The sequence below is a fragment of the Rattus norvegicus genome, chromosome 19 (assembly GCF_021556685.1).
Source record: "Rattus norvegicus strain SHRSP/BbbUtx chromosome 19, alternate assembly SHRSP_T2T, whole genome shotgun sequence".
Classification (NCBI taxonomy): Eukaryota; Metazoa; Chordata; class Mammalia; order Rodentia; family Muridae; genus Rattus; species Rattus norvegicus.
In genome coordinates, this window is record NC_141552.1 from 603,052 (window position 1) to 619,773 (window position 16,722).

A 16,722-nucleotide genomic window follows, 5' to 3' on the forward strand; every position below is an offset into this window, starting at 1 on the left:
TCCTACCAATTCGTGAGCATGGGAGATTGTTCTATCTATCTTCCTTAATTTTTTTTTCAGAGACTTGAAGTTCTTATCATAGAAGTCTTTCACTTGCTTGGTTACAGTTATACCAAGATATTTTATATTATTTTTGGCTATTGTGAAGGGTATTGTCTCCCTAACTTCTTTCTGAGTCCGTTTATCACTTGTATAGAGAAGCACTACTGATTTTATTTTTTAGTTAATTTTGTATCCAACCACTTGTTGAAAGTTTTTATCAGCTGTAGGAGTTCTCTGGTAGAATTTTTGGGGTCACTTATGTATACTGTCATATCGTCTGAGAATAGTGATACTTTAACTTCTTCCTTTTCAATTTTGTTTCCCCTTGATTTCCTTTTTTTCTTTCCTTTGTCTAATTGCTCTGACTAGAACTTCAACTTGTATATAGGAGAGATATGGGAAAAGTGGGCAGCCTTGTCCCTGATTTTAGTGGAATTGCTTAAGTTTCTTTCCATTTAATTTGATGGTGCCAATTAACTTGCTGTATATTGCGGTTATTGTGTTTAGGTATGTACCATGCATCATTGATCGCCCCAAGAATTTGAACATGAAGGGGTGTTGGATTTTGTCAAAGGCTTTTTCAGTATCTAATGAGATGATCATGTGTTTCTTTTTCTTTCAATTTGTTTATATAGTGGTTTATGTTGATGAATTTTCATATATAGAATCACCCCTGCATCACTGGGATGAAGCCTACTTGATCATGGTGGATGATATCTTTGATGTACTCTGGGATTCAATTTGCTAGTTTTTTTATTGAGTATTTTTGCATCAATGTTCATAAGAGAAATTGGTCTGAAATTCTCTCTTTGTTGAGTCTTTGTGTGGTTTTGGTATCAGGGTGACTGTGGCCTCATAGAATGAGTTTGGCAATGTTCCTTCTGTTTCTATTTTGCAGAATAGTTTGAGGAATATTGACATTAACTCTTCTTTGAAAGTCTTGTAGAATTCTGTGCTAAATCCTTCTGACCCAAGGGCTTTTTGGTTGAGAGACTTTTAATGACTAGTTCTATAACTAGGGGTTATAGGACTGACTGTTCAGATAGTTTACATGATCTTGATTTAGCTTTGGTAATTGGTATCTGTTTAGAAAATGATCCATTTCGTTTAGATTTTCCAGTTTTATAGAGTAAGACCTAATGATTCTTTTAATTCCCTCAGTGTATACATTATTAATGTCTCCCTTTTCATTTCTGATATTTTAAATTTGGGTACTGTTAGTTTGGCTAAGGGTTTGTCTATTTTGTTGATTTTTCTCAAGGAACCAGATCTTGGTTTTGTTCTCTTTGTTTCTCATTGATTGGCTTTAGCCCTGAGTTTCCTGCTGTCTACTCCTGGGTATGTTTGATTCTTTTTCCCCAACCCCTAGGGCCTTCAGCTGTACTTCTAATTCATTAGTGTGAGAGCTCTCCAGTTTTCTTTATGAGGGCACTTAGTGCTATGAACTTTCCTTTTAGCACTGCTTTTATAGTGTTCCATAAGGTTGGATAGGTTGTGCCCTCAGTTTTAATGAATTCTAGAAAGTATTTAATTTCTTTATTTCTTTTCTTACTCAGTGATTGTTAACTAGAGTGTTGTTCAGTTTCCATGAGGATATAGGCTTTCTGTTGTTTCTGTTGTTGTTGAAGTCTGATAAGATGCATGGGGTTATTTCAATCTTCTTGTTTCTGTTGAGTCTTGCTTTTGTGACCAATTATATGGTCAGTTTTGGAGAAGATTCCATGAGATGCTGAAAAAAAGGTATATGGTATATTCGTTTGTTTAGACTGAAATGTTCTATAGATGTCTGTTAGGTCCATTTGAATCATAGCCTCTGCTGGTTTCATTATTTCTCTTTTTAGTTTCTGTCTCAATGACCTGTTGATTTGTGAAAGCGGGTTGTTGAAGTTTCCCACTATCAATGTGTAGGGTTCCATTTGTGACCAATGATTGTTCAGAACTGAGATGTCATCTTGGCGGATTTTTCCTTTGATGTGCATGAAACATCCTTCCACACTCTTTTTTTTTTTTTTTTTGGTTCTTTTTTTCGGAGCTGGGGACCGAACCCAGGGCCTTGCGCTTCCTAGGTAAGCGCTCTACCACTGAGCTAAATCCCCAGCCCCACCTTCCACACTCTTTTGATTACTTTCAGTTGAAAGTCTATTTTATTACATATTAGAATGGCTACTCTGACTTGTTTTTTTAGGTCTTACTTGCTTGGAAAACCTTTTTCCAGCTCTTTATTCTAAGATAATGTCTATCTTTGTTGCTGAGATATGTGTCTTGTATACAACAGAATGCTGGATTCTGTTTACACATCCATTCTGTTAGCCTGTGTGTTTTTACTGAGGGATTGAGTCCACTGATATTGAGAGATATTAATGACCAGTGATTGTTCTTCCTGTTATTTTGATGTTGGTGGCAGTAGTGTGTCGTACAGACCATACTTCTAACTCAAGGTAGATCACAGTTTCAATACTGGAACATTACATTGTACCACATTCATCATATTAATAACACTTGATAGAATTTTGGTGTTTTTTTGAAAGATGAGGTATTTATTTAACACCTAGGCTGGCCTGAGAATTTATAGGTTTAAGTGATCCATGCATTTAAGCTCTACCTCCCAAAAAGCCAGGACTATTGGTGTATAACATTTTGCCTTGCCTGATAGCATATTCTTTTTTTTTTTTTTTATTAACTTGAGTATTTCTTATTTACATTTCGAGTGTTATTCCCTTTCCCGGTTTCCGGGCCAACATCCCCCTAATCCCTCCCCTTCCCCTTCTTTATGGGTGTTCCCCTCCCCACCCTCCTCCCATTGCCGCCCTCCCCCCAACAATCACGTTCACTGGGGGTTCAGTCTTAGCAGGACCCAGGGCTTCCCCTTACACTGGTGATCTTACTAGGATATTCATTGCTACCTATGAGGTCAGAGTCCAGGGTCAGTCCATGTATAGTCTTTAGTTAGTGGCTTAGTTCCTGGAAGCTCTGATAGCATATTCTTTTATTTTGTTTTGTTTTGTTTTGTTTTCTTTTTTTTTTTTTTTTTTTTTTTTTTTTTTTTTGAGATACTGTTTCTCTGTGTAGCACTGGCTGTCCTGGAACTCTTTCTGTAGACCAGGCTAGCCTTGAACTCAGAGATCTGTTGGCCTCTGCCTCCTGAGTGTTGAGATTAAAACCACCCAGTTCTGATAATATATTCTTTTAAAGCTAGGTTTTAGAAATTTTTTGATTAAAAAGTAAGGACCACATAAAATATCAATGTGGAAAAGGAAATGAGTATAATAGTATCTAGGTTTATATAAAATTAAGAAGTCATGTTGTCTCAGTTGCTGTTCTATTTGCTGTGAAGAAATACCATGACCAAGGTAACTCTTATGAAAGAAATGATTTAATTGAGGACTTGACCGTGATCATCATGGCAGGAAGCATGGTGGCCTGCAAGCATGGTGCTGAAGCAATAGCTGAGAACTTTACATCCTTATCCACAAGAAGCAGGCAGAGAGAAAGAGTCAAACATACAGAGACAGAGAGACAAAGACAAAAGACTGTACCTGGCTTGAGCTTTTGAAACCTCAAATCCCACTGCCAATGACACACCTCCTCCAGCAATGCTACACTTCCTAATCCTTCCCAAGAGCTCCACTAACTGGAGACCAGACATTAAACATATAAACCTGTGGGGGGGCATTCTCATTTAATGAGTCATCCCTAATAAGTGTACACTATGTCTGACTGGTCTATCTGAATATGAGAAACAGGAATGGAGGGAGGGAGAAGAGATTGAGGACATAGCTACATTGGTAAAGTACTTGCCTAGCAAGCATGCAGAACTGATTTCCATCTCAGCAGCCACATAAAAAACTGACACATACTTGGGGTTTTATTGTTGTTGTTTAATTTAACTTTATTTTTTACTTATCACTTTACATCCTGTTCACTGTTCCTCTCCTGGTCACCCTCTTCCACAATTCTTCTCCCATTTTCCCTCCCCTTCTGTTCTGAGCAGCTGCCCCGACCTATGTATCCCCCCACCCTGGCACTTCAAGGTGCTTCCTTTCCCACTAAGGCAGCCAAGGCAGCTCAGCTAGAAGAACATATCCCACATACAGGCAACAGCTTTTGGGATAGCTCCTGCTCCAGTTGTTTGGCACCCACATGAAGACCAAGCTGCACATCTGTTACTTATGTGTGTGAAGGCCTAGGTCAGACCCATGTATTGTATGCTCTTTGGTTGGTAGTTCAGACTCTGAGAGCCCCAAGGATCCAGGCTAGTTGACTCTGTTGGTCTTCCTGTGGAGTTTCTATCCCCTTAGGGGCTGCACTCCTTCTTCCTATTCTTTCATAAGAGCCCCCAAGCTCCACCCAGTGTTTGGCTATGGATGTCTGCATCTGTCTGAGTCAACTTCTGGGTGGAGCCTCTCAGAGGACAGTCATGCTCAGTTCCTGTCTGCAAGCATAACAGAGTATCATTAATAGTGTCAGGGATTGGTGCCTGCCCATGGCGTGGGTCTTAAGTTGACATATACCTATAATTTTTCCCGGGTCCTAGACTTTTCTTCCAAATAAACAAATGAATGAATGAATGCATGAATGGTGGATGATGGCTCCTGAAGAATACCAAATGAAGTTGACCTCTTGCTTCTGCATACACACATACATGTGCATGTTCACCTACATAAACATGTGTGCATACAAACAGATACTTCCCTGCCCTTTTATATGATACAACGAGAAGCACAAAATACTATGTATGAGGAATTTTAGCAAAACACTTGAACCTAAATTTGATGAATCATTAACAGAGTAAATAAGAACAGTTTTAAAAAATGTCTCGGGGGCTGGAGAGATGGCTCAGCGGTTAAGAGCACCCGACTGCTCTTCCAGAGGTCATGAGTTCAATTCCCAGCAACCACATGGTGGCTCACAACCATCTGTAAAGAGATCTGATGCCCTCTTCTGGTGTATCTGAAGACAGCTACAGTGTACTTATATATAATAAATAAATAAATCTTTAAAAAAAAATAAAAAAAAAAATAAAAAATGTCTCGTTAGCTCAGCGGTAGAGCACTTGCCTACCAAGTGCAAGGCCCTGGGTTTGGTCCCCAGCTCCGAAAAAAAGAAAAAAGAAAAAAAATTTGGCCTTCAAATGTTTGCTCACTCTGACAGTCTAGAGACAGTTTCTCACTATATAACCCAAACTGGCCTGGAGCTCATAATCTTCATACCAAAGTCTCCTGAGTGCTGAGCTTATAGGCAAAGATCACCACACCTGGCTCTACACAAACACCTTTAATAGACACAACTAGGATGTAACCAGCAAATCCTTTGAAAAGCCATGGCAGAAATCACTTCTTTTCCAAGGAAATGGCAAGGAGGGCAAGGAGGACAAATAACAGCTTTAAATTAACCCAAACATTGGGAGTATGTCTTAGTGGTAGAATACATACTCAATGTATAAGGCCCTGAGTTTTATCCCAGTAACAAACAAAAATGATATCAACCAAATGTACTGGTGGGTCTTGTTTGGATCATGATTCAAAGAACCAAAATTTTGGAACACAAAAAATGTATAAGATAAGGAGAGCAAGGAAGGAAAGGTAGAAGAGAGAAAATGAGAGGGTTTGTTTTAGTACTAAGCATGATCATGCATGGCTGTAATCTCAGTACTCAAGAGGCTAAGGCATGAGCATTGTTGCAAGTTCAAGGCCAGCCAGGGCTATTAAACAAAATCCTCTCTTTCCAAAGCAAAAGAAACAAACAAAAAATGTGAAGTGATGGGGAACTTTGAGCACTGTGGTGATTTGAATAAGATTAGCCCCCGTAAGCTCAAATATTTGTATGCTTAAAGAGTAGCATTAAGAAGTGTGACTTTGTTGGGGTAGATATGATCTTGCTGTAGGACGTATGCCATTGGGGGTGGGCTTTGGGATTTCAAATGCTTAATCTAGGGTGTTTTCCTCCCTCCCTCCTTCCCTTCTTCCCTCTCTCTTCTTGTCTTAGGATTTCTATTGCTGTAAAGAGACACCATGACCACAACTTTTATAAAGAAAAACATTTAATTGGGGCTGGCTTACAGTTTCAGAGGCTTAGTGCATTATTTTCATGATGGGAAACATGAGGGTGGAAAACATGGTGCTGGAGAAGGAGCCGAGAGTCTACATCTTGATCAGCAGTCAGTGGAGTCTACATCTTGATCAGCAGTCAGTGGAGTCTACATCTTGATCAGCAGTCAGTCAGCAGATGAAGATTGTGTGTCACACTTAGTCATAGGAAACCTCAAAGCCCGCCGCCATACTGACACACTTCCTACAACAAGGCTATACCTACTCCAACAAAGCCACACCTCCTAATAATGTCCCTCCCTATGGACCGAGCATTCAAACGCACGAGTCTGGGTACTATTTCTATTCAAACTACCACACTGCTGCCTGCTGCTCCAAATGTAAGAGTCTTGCCTCCTCTTCCAGCACCATATCTGCCTCCATGCTTCCCACCATGATGATAATGGACTAAACTTTTGAACCCATAAACCAGCCCCAATTAAATGTTTCCCTTTACAAGAGTTGCTGTTGTCATGGTGTCCCTTCATAGCAATAGAAACCCTAACCAAGACAGGTACTGTATTTACATTATAGTGTTACTTTCTTAGGTGGTAGTTTTATATATTTAAAAAGCAGAGTCCTTATGGTAGAGATGTATAGTGACATATTTTAATGCAAAATCTGTTGTCCTCATGGGTATATTAGACGTCAATAAAATTTTACTCTCCGTGATTTAATAATTATGAAGCTGGGTAAAGTATACGCATATGTTTGTTGTGCTTTGTCCTTTACTCTTAGGTGTTTAAGATGTCCCACAGTAATGTTTAAAGCAAACAGAAAAATTGATTGAGCATAAAGGCCATGTTTGTATCACTTTTCTGTTGCTGTGATAAAATACCATGACTAAGGCAACTTACAGAAGGAAGGTTCCAAAGCATGAGCTAAGATCTCACATCTTAAACCACAGGAAGGAAGCAGAGAGAATGCATTGGGAATGGCACCAGTCTTTATATCCTCAAAGCCCACTTCAAGTGACACACTTCTGAGCATTCTCAAAAAGCACTACCAGCTAGGGACAAATCTTCAAACCTTTCAGTTACACCACACACCTTTTTTAGGTACCTTCCCTTAATGGCTCAAAACCAAACCAGTGTAGATGCTTCTTGTTTCCTTCTCTTTTCTATTTATTGGAGACAGAGTCTCCTATGGTTCAGACTGGCCTCCAGTTCACTGTGTAAGCATAGATAGGCAAGAACTGATCTTCCTACCTCTACTTCCTAAATGCTGGGATGACAATGTGTGCACAATTTTATGCTGTGCTAGGGATTTAATCCAGGTTTTTTAATGCATGTTAGACAAATATTCTACCAACTGAGATAATCCTTATTTTGCTCTTTCCTTTTCTTTTTTCCAGTACTGAGAGTTGAACCCAGGCCTTTGCACATGCTAGATGATCACTGTACCCTGATTGGAGTAGCCCTTTAATTTTTTTAATTTTTGAGATAAGTTTCACAAAATTGCCTAAGCTAGCCTTGAACTTGCAAACCTCCTATCTACCCTGGCCTTCTAAGAACTTAGGGTTGTGTACATGTATCACCACAGTGGATTGCATACTTCTTTTCTGTGTGGCCATAACTGTTCACACCTCTGCCCCATTACTTCTTTGTATTTATTTTCTTTACTCTTTGGGATGGGTTAGGTTTCTTGAAATACCTATCAATTCCTAATTTAGTTTATCATCATAGAAGTTATCTGATTTCACAGTTATATACTTTTATAACATCTGTATATCAACTTAATTTGTTTTCTTTTAGGTTGCATAGTAGTAAGAAAACTCCTCAACAGCCGAAATTTTAGCAAGCTTTTGCACTCTTGTGCATACCAATGTGATCATCATAAAGTCATTATGGAAGCTGAAGACAAATATAAAAATGAACTAAGGAAAGCATTTATCTGTGCAAAAAGTAATTCATTCAGCAACTTGAACTGTAATTATGGCTATACATTTGGAACTGTCATCTAAAATACTAAGTTTGTTAACTAGGGTATAAAGTAATGTTGAAAGGAAAACCCTATCTCTAAATAACCAGTAAAAAAGATGTTCTAAAGTAGATTTAGCTCAGTATACGCCTAAAACTTCTTCCTAAACTTAGCATGGTAGCAGGTACCTATATCCTCAGCCTTCGGGTATGGTGGCACATGTCTTTTATCTCCACACTCGGGAGGCAAAGGCAGGCAAGCCAGCCAACCTGGTCTACATAACTAGCTCTTGGACAGCCAGGGCTCCATTGAGAAGCCCTGTCTTGCAAAACAAAAAACAACAATAAAAAAAAATATCAAAAACCCGAACAAACAAAAAAGAGATGGGGCTAGGGAGATGGCTCAGCAGTTAAACACACACGTTGCTCTTGCAGATGCTCAGGTTCGGTTCTAGCACCTACATGGTGGCTCACAACCATCTCTAATTTCAGTTTCAGGGAAGCCAACTGTTCAAGGAAGCTCTCTCCAGGCTTCTACAGTCACCAGGCACAAATGTGGTATATAAGCAGGCCAAACAGTCGTATACAGTAAGGAATATAATAAAATTATTTATAGTTCACTAAGGATTCCTACTAGAAGACAGCAATAAGTATCAACTAACAGAATTGATATGTAACTACTTAAATTTCTATTTTAAGTATACTAAATGTTTTCTGTATTTTTCAGGAATTTTGCTGACTCCCTGTAGAAGAAGACAACTTAGTAAAGAATCTACTGCCTCTGAAGAAATAAGTAAATATATTTAATTTTTAAATAAGCTCAAATTTTACATATTCCTAAAAAGAAGAGAGCAGCTGAATTAACGACTTAAAATGATCCCTTGGCTTGTATGAGATTATACCTACTGAAAAGAGACACCTTCATCCATCCTTCATAGTGTTTACTTGTTGCCAGTCACCTGAGGAAGGAGCTCTGGGAAACTGATCTTTTCTTTTCTTTTCTTTTCTTTTCTTTTCTTTTCTTTTTTTGCTTCTTTCTTTTTCTTTCTTTCTTCCTATATGAGCTACTTGTGCATGCGATGCCTGTGGAGGCCAAAAGAGGACATTAGATCCCCTGGAATTGGAGTTCTGGACAGTTATAAGCTGCCATGTGTGTTCTGGGTTTGAACTCTAATCCTCTGATGCTTTTAACAGCTGAGCTATCTTTCCAGCCCTGACATTTATTAAATATCTGCTGTATGTAAGTTGTTTTATAGCTGTTATTTCTCTTAATTATGTTAATCAACTGGTAAATCACAGAACTTTGATTCAAATGTAAGACATATAGAAATGCTATATCCTGTGGTTCAAGTTTCAAGCAACTTATTCTACGTACAAGTACTTCAGAGAGACTTTACAGAAGGCTTCTTTCTATTGATATAACTATAGTATTTTAAATGATAAAAATTAAAGAGTCAAATGGAATAAATCTTAATTTCCTGTTTAAAAGTAAAATCTTAAGTTAGTTTTAGAAATGTTTGTTTTGTTTTTATTGTTTGAGACAGGGTTTCTCTCTGTGTAGCCTTAGCTATTCTGGAATTAACTCTGTAGACCAGGCTGGCCTCAAACTCATAGAGAGCTGCCTGCCTCTGCCTCCTGAATGCCATCACAACCTGGTAGCTTATAGAATTTTAAGGAGTGGGAATGAGTCAGCTGATGACAAGCTGTGCATGCATGAGCACCTGATTTTGGAACTCCAGCACCCACATGAACTGGACATGCCGGCATCTGTAATCCCAGTGCTAGGAGGGCAGAGACGGGCACATCTCCAAATCTGGTAGGCCATGCAGCAAGAGAACCATTTTGAAAAAATCAAGGTGACAAGCGACAATAGGAAGAAACCCAACATTGACCTCTGGTTTCCATGCATACTGATTGATTGATTGATTGTTATATAATCTTAATTTAACCATAAGGTTAACTGTCTGGCTTTTTACCATTCCTATTTATCAAAGAGGTTTCAAGAGCATTGTTATGTTCTTCTTGTCCTAGTCAGCTACTACCTTTAGATTAAGAATATGGCAATGGGATCTATTACTTGTTATTGTCACCTGGAGATTAGTAATATTAAGGGAAGTATTCTGTTGTTTAATACAGACTTTTAGACTTGGTATATCTAGCAAGCATTTTTATCTTACTTAACATTTATTTGGTTATTTTCACTTCCAAACTTGAAAACTACCTAAAATTTACTTTATACATCTTGAGTTGTCTTCTACATGAAAAGCTCTTCATGGAGTTGGAGAAGTAGCTCAGCAGATGAGAATGCTTACTGCTCCTGAACAGGATGTAGGTTTCCCAGCACACATGTGAGCTAGCTCATGACTGGGGCATTTGATGTCCTCAGCCTCCGAAGGCACCTGCACTCATGTGATACAGACGCTTATGTAGGCTCACACATGCACATGCACAAATAAATATACAATAAGTCTTTTTAAGACAGTCTTCATGTAGAACCAGGTGTGGTGGTGTGTTCCCATTATCCCAGCCCCCAAGGAGGCAAAGGCATGATGATTGCTGAAGTTCAGGACCAGCATGGTCTACAGAGCAAGTTCCAGGCTAGCCAGGGTCCATAGCAAGATCCCGTCTCCCAAAGAAACATAAAATGAACAAAAAATTAGGTAAATTAAAATTAAGTACAATGCCACTCTTTTAAATATTGCATACCTCACTCTCCCAAGTTCTGGGAAAACAGGTATGGAGCACTATTGATGGCATTTATGTTTTAACACATGTTTTTCCAAGTAACATTTCCAAGTATTTCTGTAGTATCTATTACACAATGGAAATGTTGTCCCATACAGATGTGTTGCACTTAGAAATTTTGTTCTTAGCTAGGCATGGTGGTGCATGCCTTATACCTCAGCACTCGGGAGGCAGAGGCAGGCAGATCTCTGTGAGTTCAAGGCCAGCCTGGCCAATAAAGTGAGTTTCAGGACAGCCAGGGCTATTGCACAGAGAAACTTAGTATTGAAAAACCAAAAGAGAAAGAAAATTGTTCTTGTCAAGGGCCTGACATCAGAATAATAGTTTTTTCCAGTAACATGTCTTCAAAGCAAATATATAAATAACAACTAAAAATTAGTCTATAATTAATTTATGTTGAAAATAATCAGTGAGCCTCATGAAAAATGGGCATAATTATGGTTATGCACTAATTATATAGAATGATCCTAAATACTATTAAATGGCATTCAGCTTAAATACCAAATACTAATTTTTATAGGTTAGACTTAGTTAACTAAAAATAAGCAGTTGATAATTTGGTCTGCTTTTTAGAATTTTTTAAGAGTGTTGTGAAGAAATATGAATTTAAGTCTTAATATCTTTTAGATCAAGCCTTGTTGCTCATTTTCTTCTGCAACACATAGACTAAGAATAGCACTAAGGCTGGGTGGCATGACTCATGCCTCTAATCCCAGCACTAGGAAAGCTAAGGTAGAAGATTCACAAGCTTGAGGCAAGTATGAGTTATACAGTGTAAGACTTTCTAAAAGTATAATGATAATAAAATAATAATAATAATAATAATAATAATAATAATAATAATAATAATAATATGTTTTAAAACCACACTCAAAAAGCCATGGAGTGAGTGAAGTCTTGAAGTGCAGTCTTTTTCAAAGCTACCCAGTCCTCTATTGTAGAATTTGTAAGTCAGGGAGATGGTAGCCTTAGTGAAAATGGGGGCCTTATAACACGTTAAGGCCTCAGTATTCTAAAAGCTATAACGTACCCAGTTCTGATTACAAAACGATCAAGTCCTTTATCAGGTGAAGCTTCAAAGAAACTTGGGTTGCCACAGTTTTCCAGCATTCCCCAAAATAAGGAGTAATTTCATACACAAGTTTTGAGACAGTTTTATCAACAATAACCTCCCTTAATAAATATTGGTGATTGCCTACTATCTTTGGATACTATTCTGAGCCTGGGGAATGCAGTGGTAACTCAGCTACTCAGAAGCCTCTCCCTTTGTGGAGTTTGCATTTTAAATAGGAACTACTAAATAATAACACTGACTTCTCAGCTTCTACTGGGAAGGCATTCTCTTGTGTTTTAAACATTCCCACTTACCTTATTGGAATGGACAGCCAGCCAGCAGTGTTGTCTTAAAATGGTGAAATTTATACAACACTTCCTTCTACATCCATCCATCCTTCCTGTGTTTGATCCTCAGAACCCATGTCAAACTGAAGAAAACACTGACTCTACAAAGTTGTTTCAATCTCAACATGCATGCCTAAGGCACGAGTGTGTCCATATATATTACATGTAGACAGTAATAATAAAACTGTTTCCTACTCATCAGAAGATAATTGAAATAACTGCTTACCAATTGTGTATTCTTTCTATTATAGAAATTGTTCATCAAAAACAAAATAGTAAAAAACTTCCAGGTTTGGAAGCACAGGCCTTCAATACCAGCATTCCAGAGGCTAAGGAAAGAAGATCCCCAGTTCCAGGCCAGCATGGACTACATAGTGAGTTTGAGGCCACCCCAAGCTACATAGGAAAAGCCCGTCTCAAAAAAAGAAAAAGAGAGAAAAAAGAAAACCTACAAATTTCTTTTACCATCATGTGACCTGTTTTGTTTTTACACGTTGATAAGCTGCACCTTACAGGTAGTAAGTGTGAGTTTTTCTTAAGTGAACATCAAAATTCTCTTATTCTTAAAAACAATGAAAACTGGTATTCAAAACAACAAATGTTGGTATTCTTTGTGAAGTTATGGAGCCTTTGAGAAGACTGTATCTGTAAGATCAATAAACCATTTACTAACCATCCTCACAGCAATGCTGCATTAATATCTAGTGTTTATAAACTTACTTTTCTGTTGATATGTGTGGATATTATTTCAGTGGACTGAGTTATAATACTAAAGCAGTCACAGTAGTAGCACCTAACTTAATAGTCTTTTAAACTGAAGTAAATTTCTATTTGATAAAATGTCCCTGGCATCAAACTGTCTCATTCTGTAGTTTATATCCCAAGCATAAGTTATACATTTATTTGAGTCTTAAGATTTCTTATTTCAAGTATTAATATATTCTATACTTCATTCATTACAGAAAAAAGAAGAATTCGTAAAAACTTTACCAAGGAAGAAGTAAATTATCTTTTCCATGGAGTTAAAAAAATGGGAAATCATTGGAATTTGATTTTGTGGTCTTTCCCGTTTCAGAAAGGAAGAAGGGCTATAGACCTTGCTCACAAATACCACAAGCTGATCAAAGGTCCCAGCTGTGGAGAGATTCAGTCCTTGGACTCTTAAAATAGAGTTCCATAGAAGATACAATATGTTAAAAATTCTCCTTAACTCTGTGGGATAGGAAATGATGAAACAGAAATAGTTTAAGTTAAATGGTTGTTTGTGATATAAACTCTTTAAAATGGTACGATAATTTATAAAGGAAGTGCATTTTCAGTGTGAAAATTAGAACTCCTCCGCAAAGCCAAATGTAATGTGCCTTTACTTTTCCTTATGGTCAAAGAACATCGATCAGAAGAAAAAAAGACCAGCCTTTAAAATATCCCTTACCATGATATTGCCACAAATACTGTATTTTTGTCCAGTGCCAACGTCCAACTTAGAACTGAAACAAGTTTCTCAAGCTGTTCAGTTAAGGCTTTCACCCAACAAATAAATGTTTGACGTTTTGTTAATTGAAATGATTCCTCCTCTTTTTCTTTTTCTCTAGACAGGGTTTCTCTGTGTAGCTTTGACTATTCTGGAACTTGCTCAATAGACCAGGGTGGTCATGAACTCACAAAGATTGGTCCACCTCTACATCCCTAGTGTTGGTATTAAAGGCACGAGTCACCACTGCCTTGCCAGGATTCTCTTCTAAAGGTTAATTATGAAGTTGTATTAGCACTTTCATATTCTGTAATCTGACTTTTCTCTTTCTACTATGTTTACAGCTTTACTTATTTACTCATTACACTGTATTGATTTGTTATGTATATAGGCATAAGTCAGAGAAAAATTGCAGAAGTTACTTTTTCCCTTCTACTATGAGGGTCCCTAGAACTTGAACTCAATTTGTCAAGATAGGCTATAAGTGCATTTACTCACCATGCCATCTTACCAGCCCTTTGTTTTAGCTGTTTTGCAGTGTCTCTCATTTCTCCCTCCTATCCTTCCACATTTCCCCCCTCATGTTAATGAGCCTCAGTTACTTCACGATTTAGCAAAACAGGGTCAAATCCTCTGATGAGCGTAGTCACTTCTCGACCTATTATTGTCTATTCGTAATGTATGGCCTAAGAAGGGACTCAAGTTCTCTGCTAGATGCAATTTTATGAACCTAATTTTCATGTTTTTTTGAGATTCTATGGGGCCAACTTTCCAATCATAATTAGTATAGTTAAACCTTTTTACATTAAAATTGAGGTAATTTTGAAATATGTCCTATATTGTTGGGTTTGTTTGTGATACCAGCCTGTAGCCCAGGCTGACCTTGTGCTCAGTTTTGTTTATTGATTTATTATGTATATGACATACATATACAGATCTGGGGCTTGACCCTAAACACTGCGTTTGCTAGTCACCACCGAGTTACAACACCACCAGCTTTTTTGAGACAGTTTCTCACTATGTAACCCAGGCTGGTTTTGAATTCATTATTCTCCTGCCTTAGCTTCACAGGTGTTGGGATTCCAGGTTTCTGCCACCATACCCAGTTTATGAGATGCTAGACACACAACTGTGCACCGTACTCTGTGAGTGATAGCTCTAGCCCGTGGTATGACCTTGTTGTTATACCCCACTATAGGACTTTAAGAACTCCTGTTACATTTCCGATTTTGTTAGATTTAGTCTGAGCTGTTCGTCATCCAGTATTTTTGGAAACACTTCTGTCTCTGTGCTGCTGCGCTTTCCTCCGAGTCACAGATGGCAACCGAATCGGCTGTGGCAGGCTCCTGCATCTCTGTAGCCCCTTCTCTCCACCTCAGGCCAGCCTTCTCTGTTTTTCAGACATGGTCTCATGTAGACCTGACAGGCCTTGAGTTCAAGCTCTTCCTCTCTTGGCCTCCCCAGTGCTGGGCTATAGACATGGCCACCACACTGGGCTGTTGGTCTTTAATAAGCTTCAGTGTTATCATCCAGCCTTTGTTTTCACCTTCTTTTGCTATGAATTGTCAAATTCTCTGTTGAGATTTGCATTCCCCATGTCTGTACCATCCTCCCCCTGATATCCCTGCAAGAAAAGAAAGCTACCATATGCGTTTGTATCTGGTGCCATTTTCTCCTTTTTGCAACAGATCACATTAGAGAATTTGTGTTAACTAGACAGAGAGGAAGGGGTCTCTTGAGGGAAATACCTGCATGAGATCCATGGACAAAATGCTAAGGCATTTTCTCAATTAGTGGTCAATGGGGAAGGGCCCAGCCCATTGTGTGTGGTGCCATCCCTAGCTGGTGGTCCTGGTGGGGATTTAGTTCACTGGCCTAGAGTTTTCAACTTTAGTGTCCTGTAAAGACTCATCTTCTGCTTATCCTTTGATGATGTCCAACAGTGCCTGCTCCTCCCTCCCGTTTTCTAATTTACATTCAAGTTGGTGAACTACATGCCCATTGTTGGATCCAGTAATTTATGCTGTTAAGTTTTGGCTGAGCCAGAATCACTATCTTTTTAACTGAGACCTCCTTAGGTGATTGCTTTCCGTGCCCTGCCCCATTTCCTTTGATATTTATCAATGCCTTGTATAGTTGCCCTGATCCTTAGAGAACAGCATGAGGAGTTCTCAGGCAGAGACCATACCTAAAGTTACCCCTGATAAACATAAGCCTATCTTCCTTTTCTCCATTTCTTCTCCCCCTTTACATCTAGTCTCCCCCCACTACCTTCTTCACTAAAGAAAAGCAGTCACAGCTTCTTGTTCTGCTGTGAAATAACGACTCTCTGAAAAATACCATTAAAAAAAACAAAAAAACAAAAACCTTGCAGGGCACTGGTGGCACTCCAGCACTCCAGAGGCAAAGGCAAGCAGATCTCTGAGTATGAGGCTAGCCTGGCCTACAGAGTGAGTTCCAGGACAGCGAGGACTATACAGAGAAATCCTGTCTGAAAAAAACAACAACAAACTGATGAAGCAAAGCCAAGAATTGTTAACTATGGTGGTAAAAATCATTCACAGTTAATGAAGTCTACAGAGGAGGAGATGAAAAACACCATTCTGAGCATTTGTGATAAACTTTCAATGAGCATCTCGAGAACTCAACCAAGTTCATTATCATATAATAGTTTAATGAACATCGCTAAAGAGATGGCTCAGTGTTAAGAGCACTAACTATTCTTCGAAAGGACCTGGGTTCAATTCCCAGTACCCCACATGACAGCTCACAACCATCTGCAATTCCAGTTACAAGGGGGTCAGACACCCTCTTCTGCCCTCCACCCGCACTGCATACACATAGTGTACAGATGTGCATGCAGACAAAGCACCTATACACATTGAATAGAAGTAAATAAAAATAAAAAAGAATAATGACTGGAAGTGGCAAGATACTACCTTTAGAACTGGGTCTTGGGTTATTTATTGCTGTGATGAAATACCATGACAAAAAAAAAAAGCAAGTTGTAAAGGAAATGATTTATTTCAGCTTACATTTCCAGATCATAATCCATCAT

The 16,722-nt window shown here is 38.5% G+C and overlaps 1 protein-coding gene across 11 annotated transcripts in view; it reads left to right on the forward strand.

The window, feature by feature from the left end:
• The window catches only part of Terb1 (telomere repeat binding bouquet formation protein 1), a 55,622-nt gene extending 41,866 nt beyond the window's left edge, over positions 1–13,756 (forward strand). For 4 of the 11 annotated variants that reach the window (NM_001431308.1, NM_001431310.1, NM_001431307.1 and 1 more), the window contains 4 exon segments: positions 7,883–8,032; positions 8,775–8,840; positions 12,445–12,567; positions 13,156–13,756. In NM_001431308.1, coding sequence (NP_001418237.1) covers positions 7,883–8,032; positions 8,775–8,840; positions 12,445–12,567; positions 13,156–13,358 — 542 coding nt within the window. In that variant the 3' untranslated portion in view covers positions 13,359–13,756. 11 annotated transcript variants of the gene reach the window in all.
• The last annotated feature ends 2,966 nt before the right edge of the window (positions 13,757–16,722 follow it).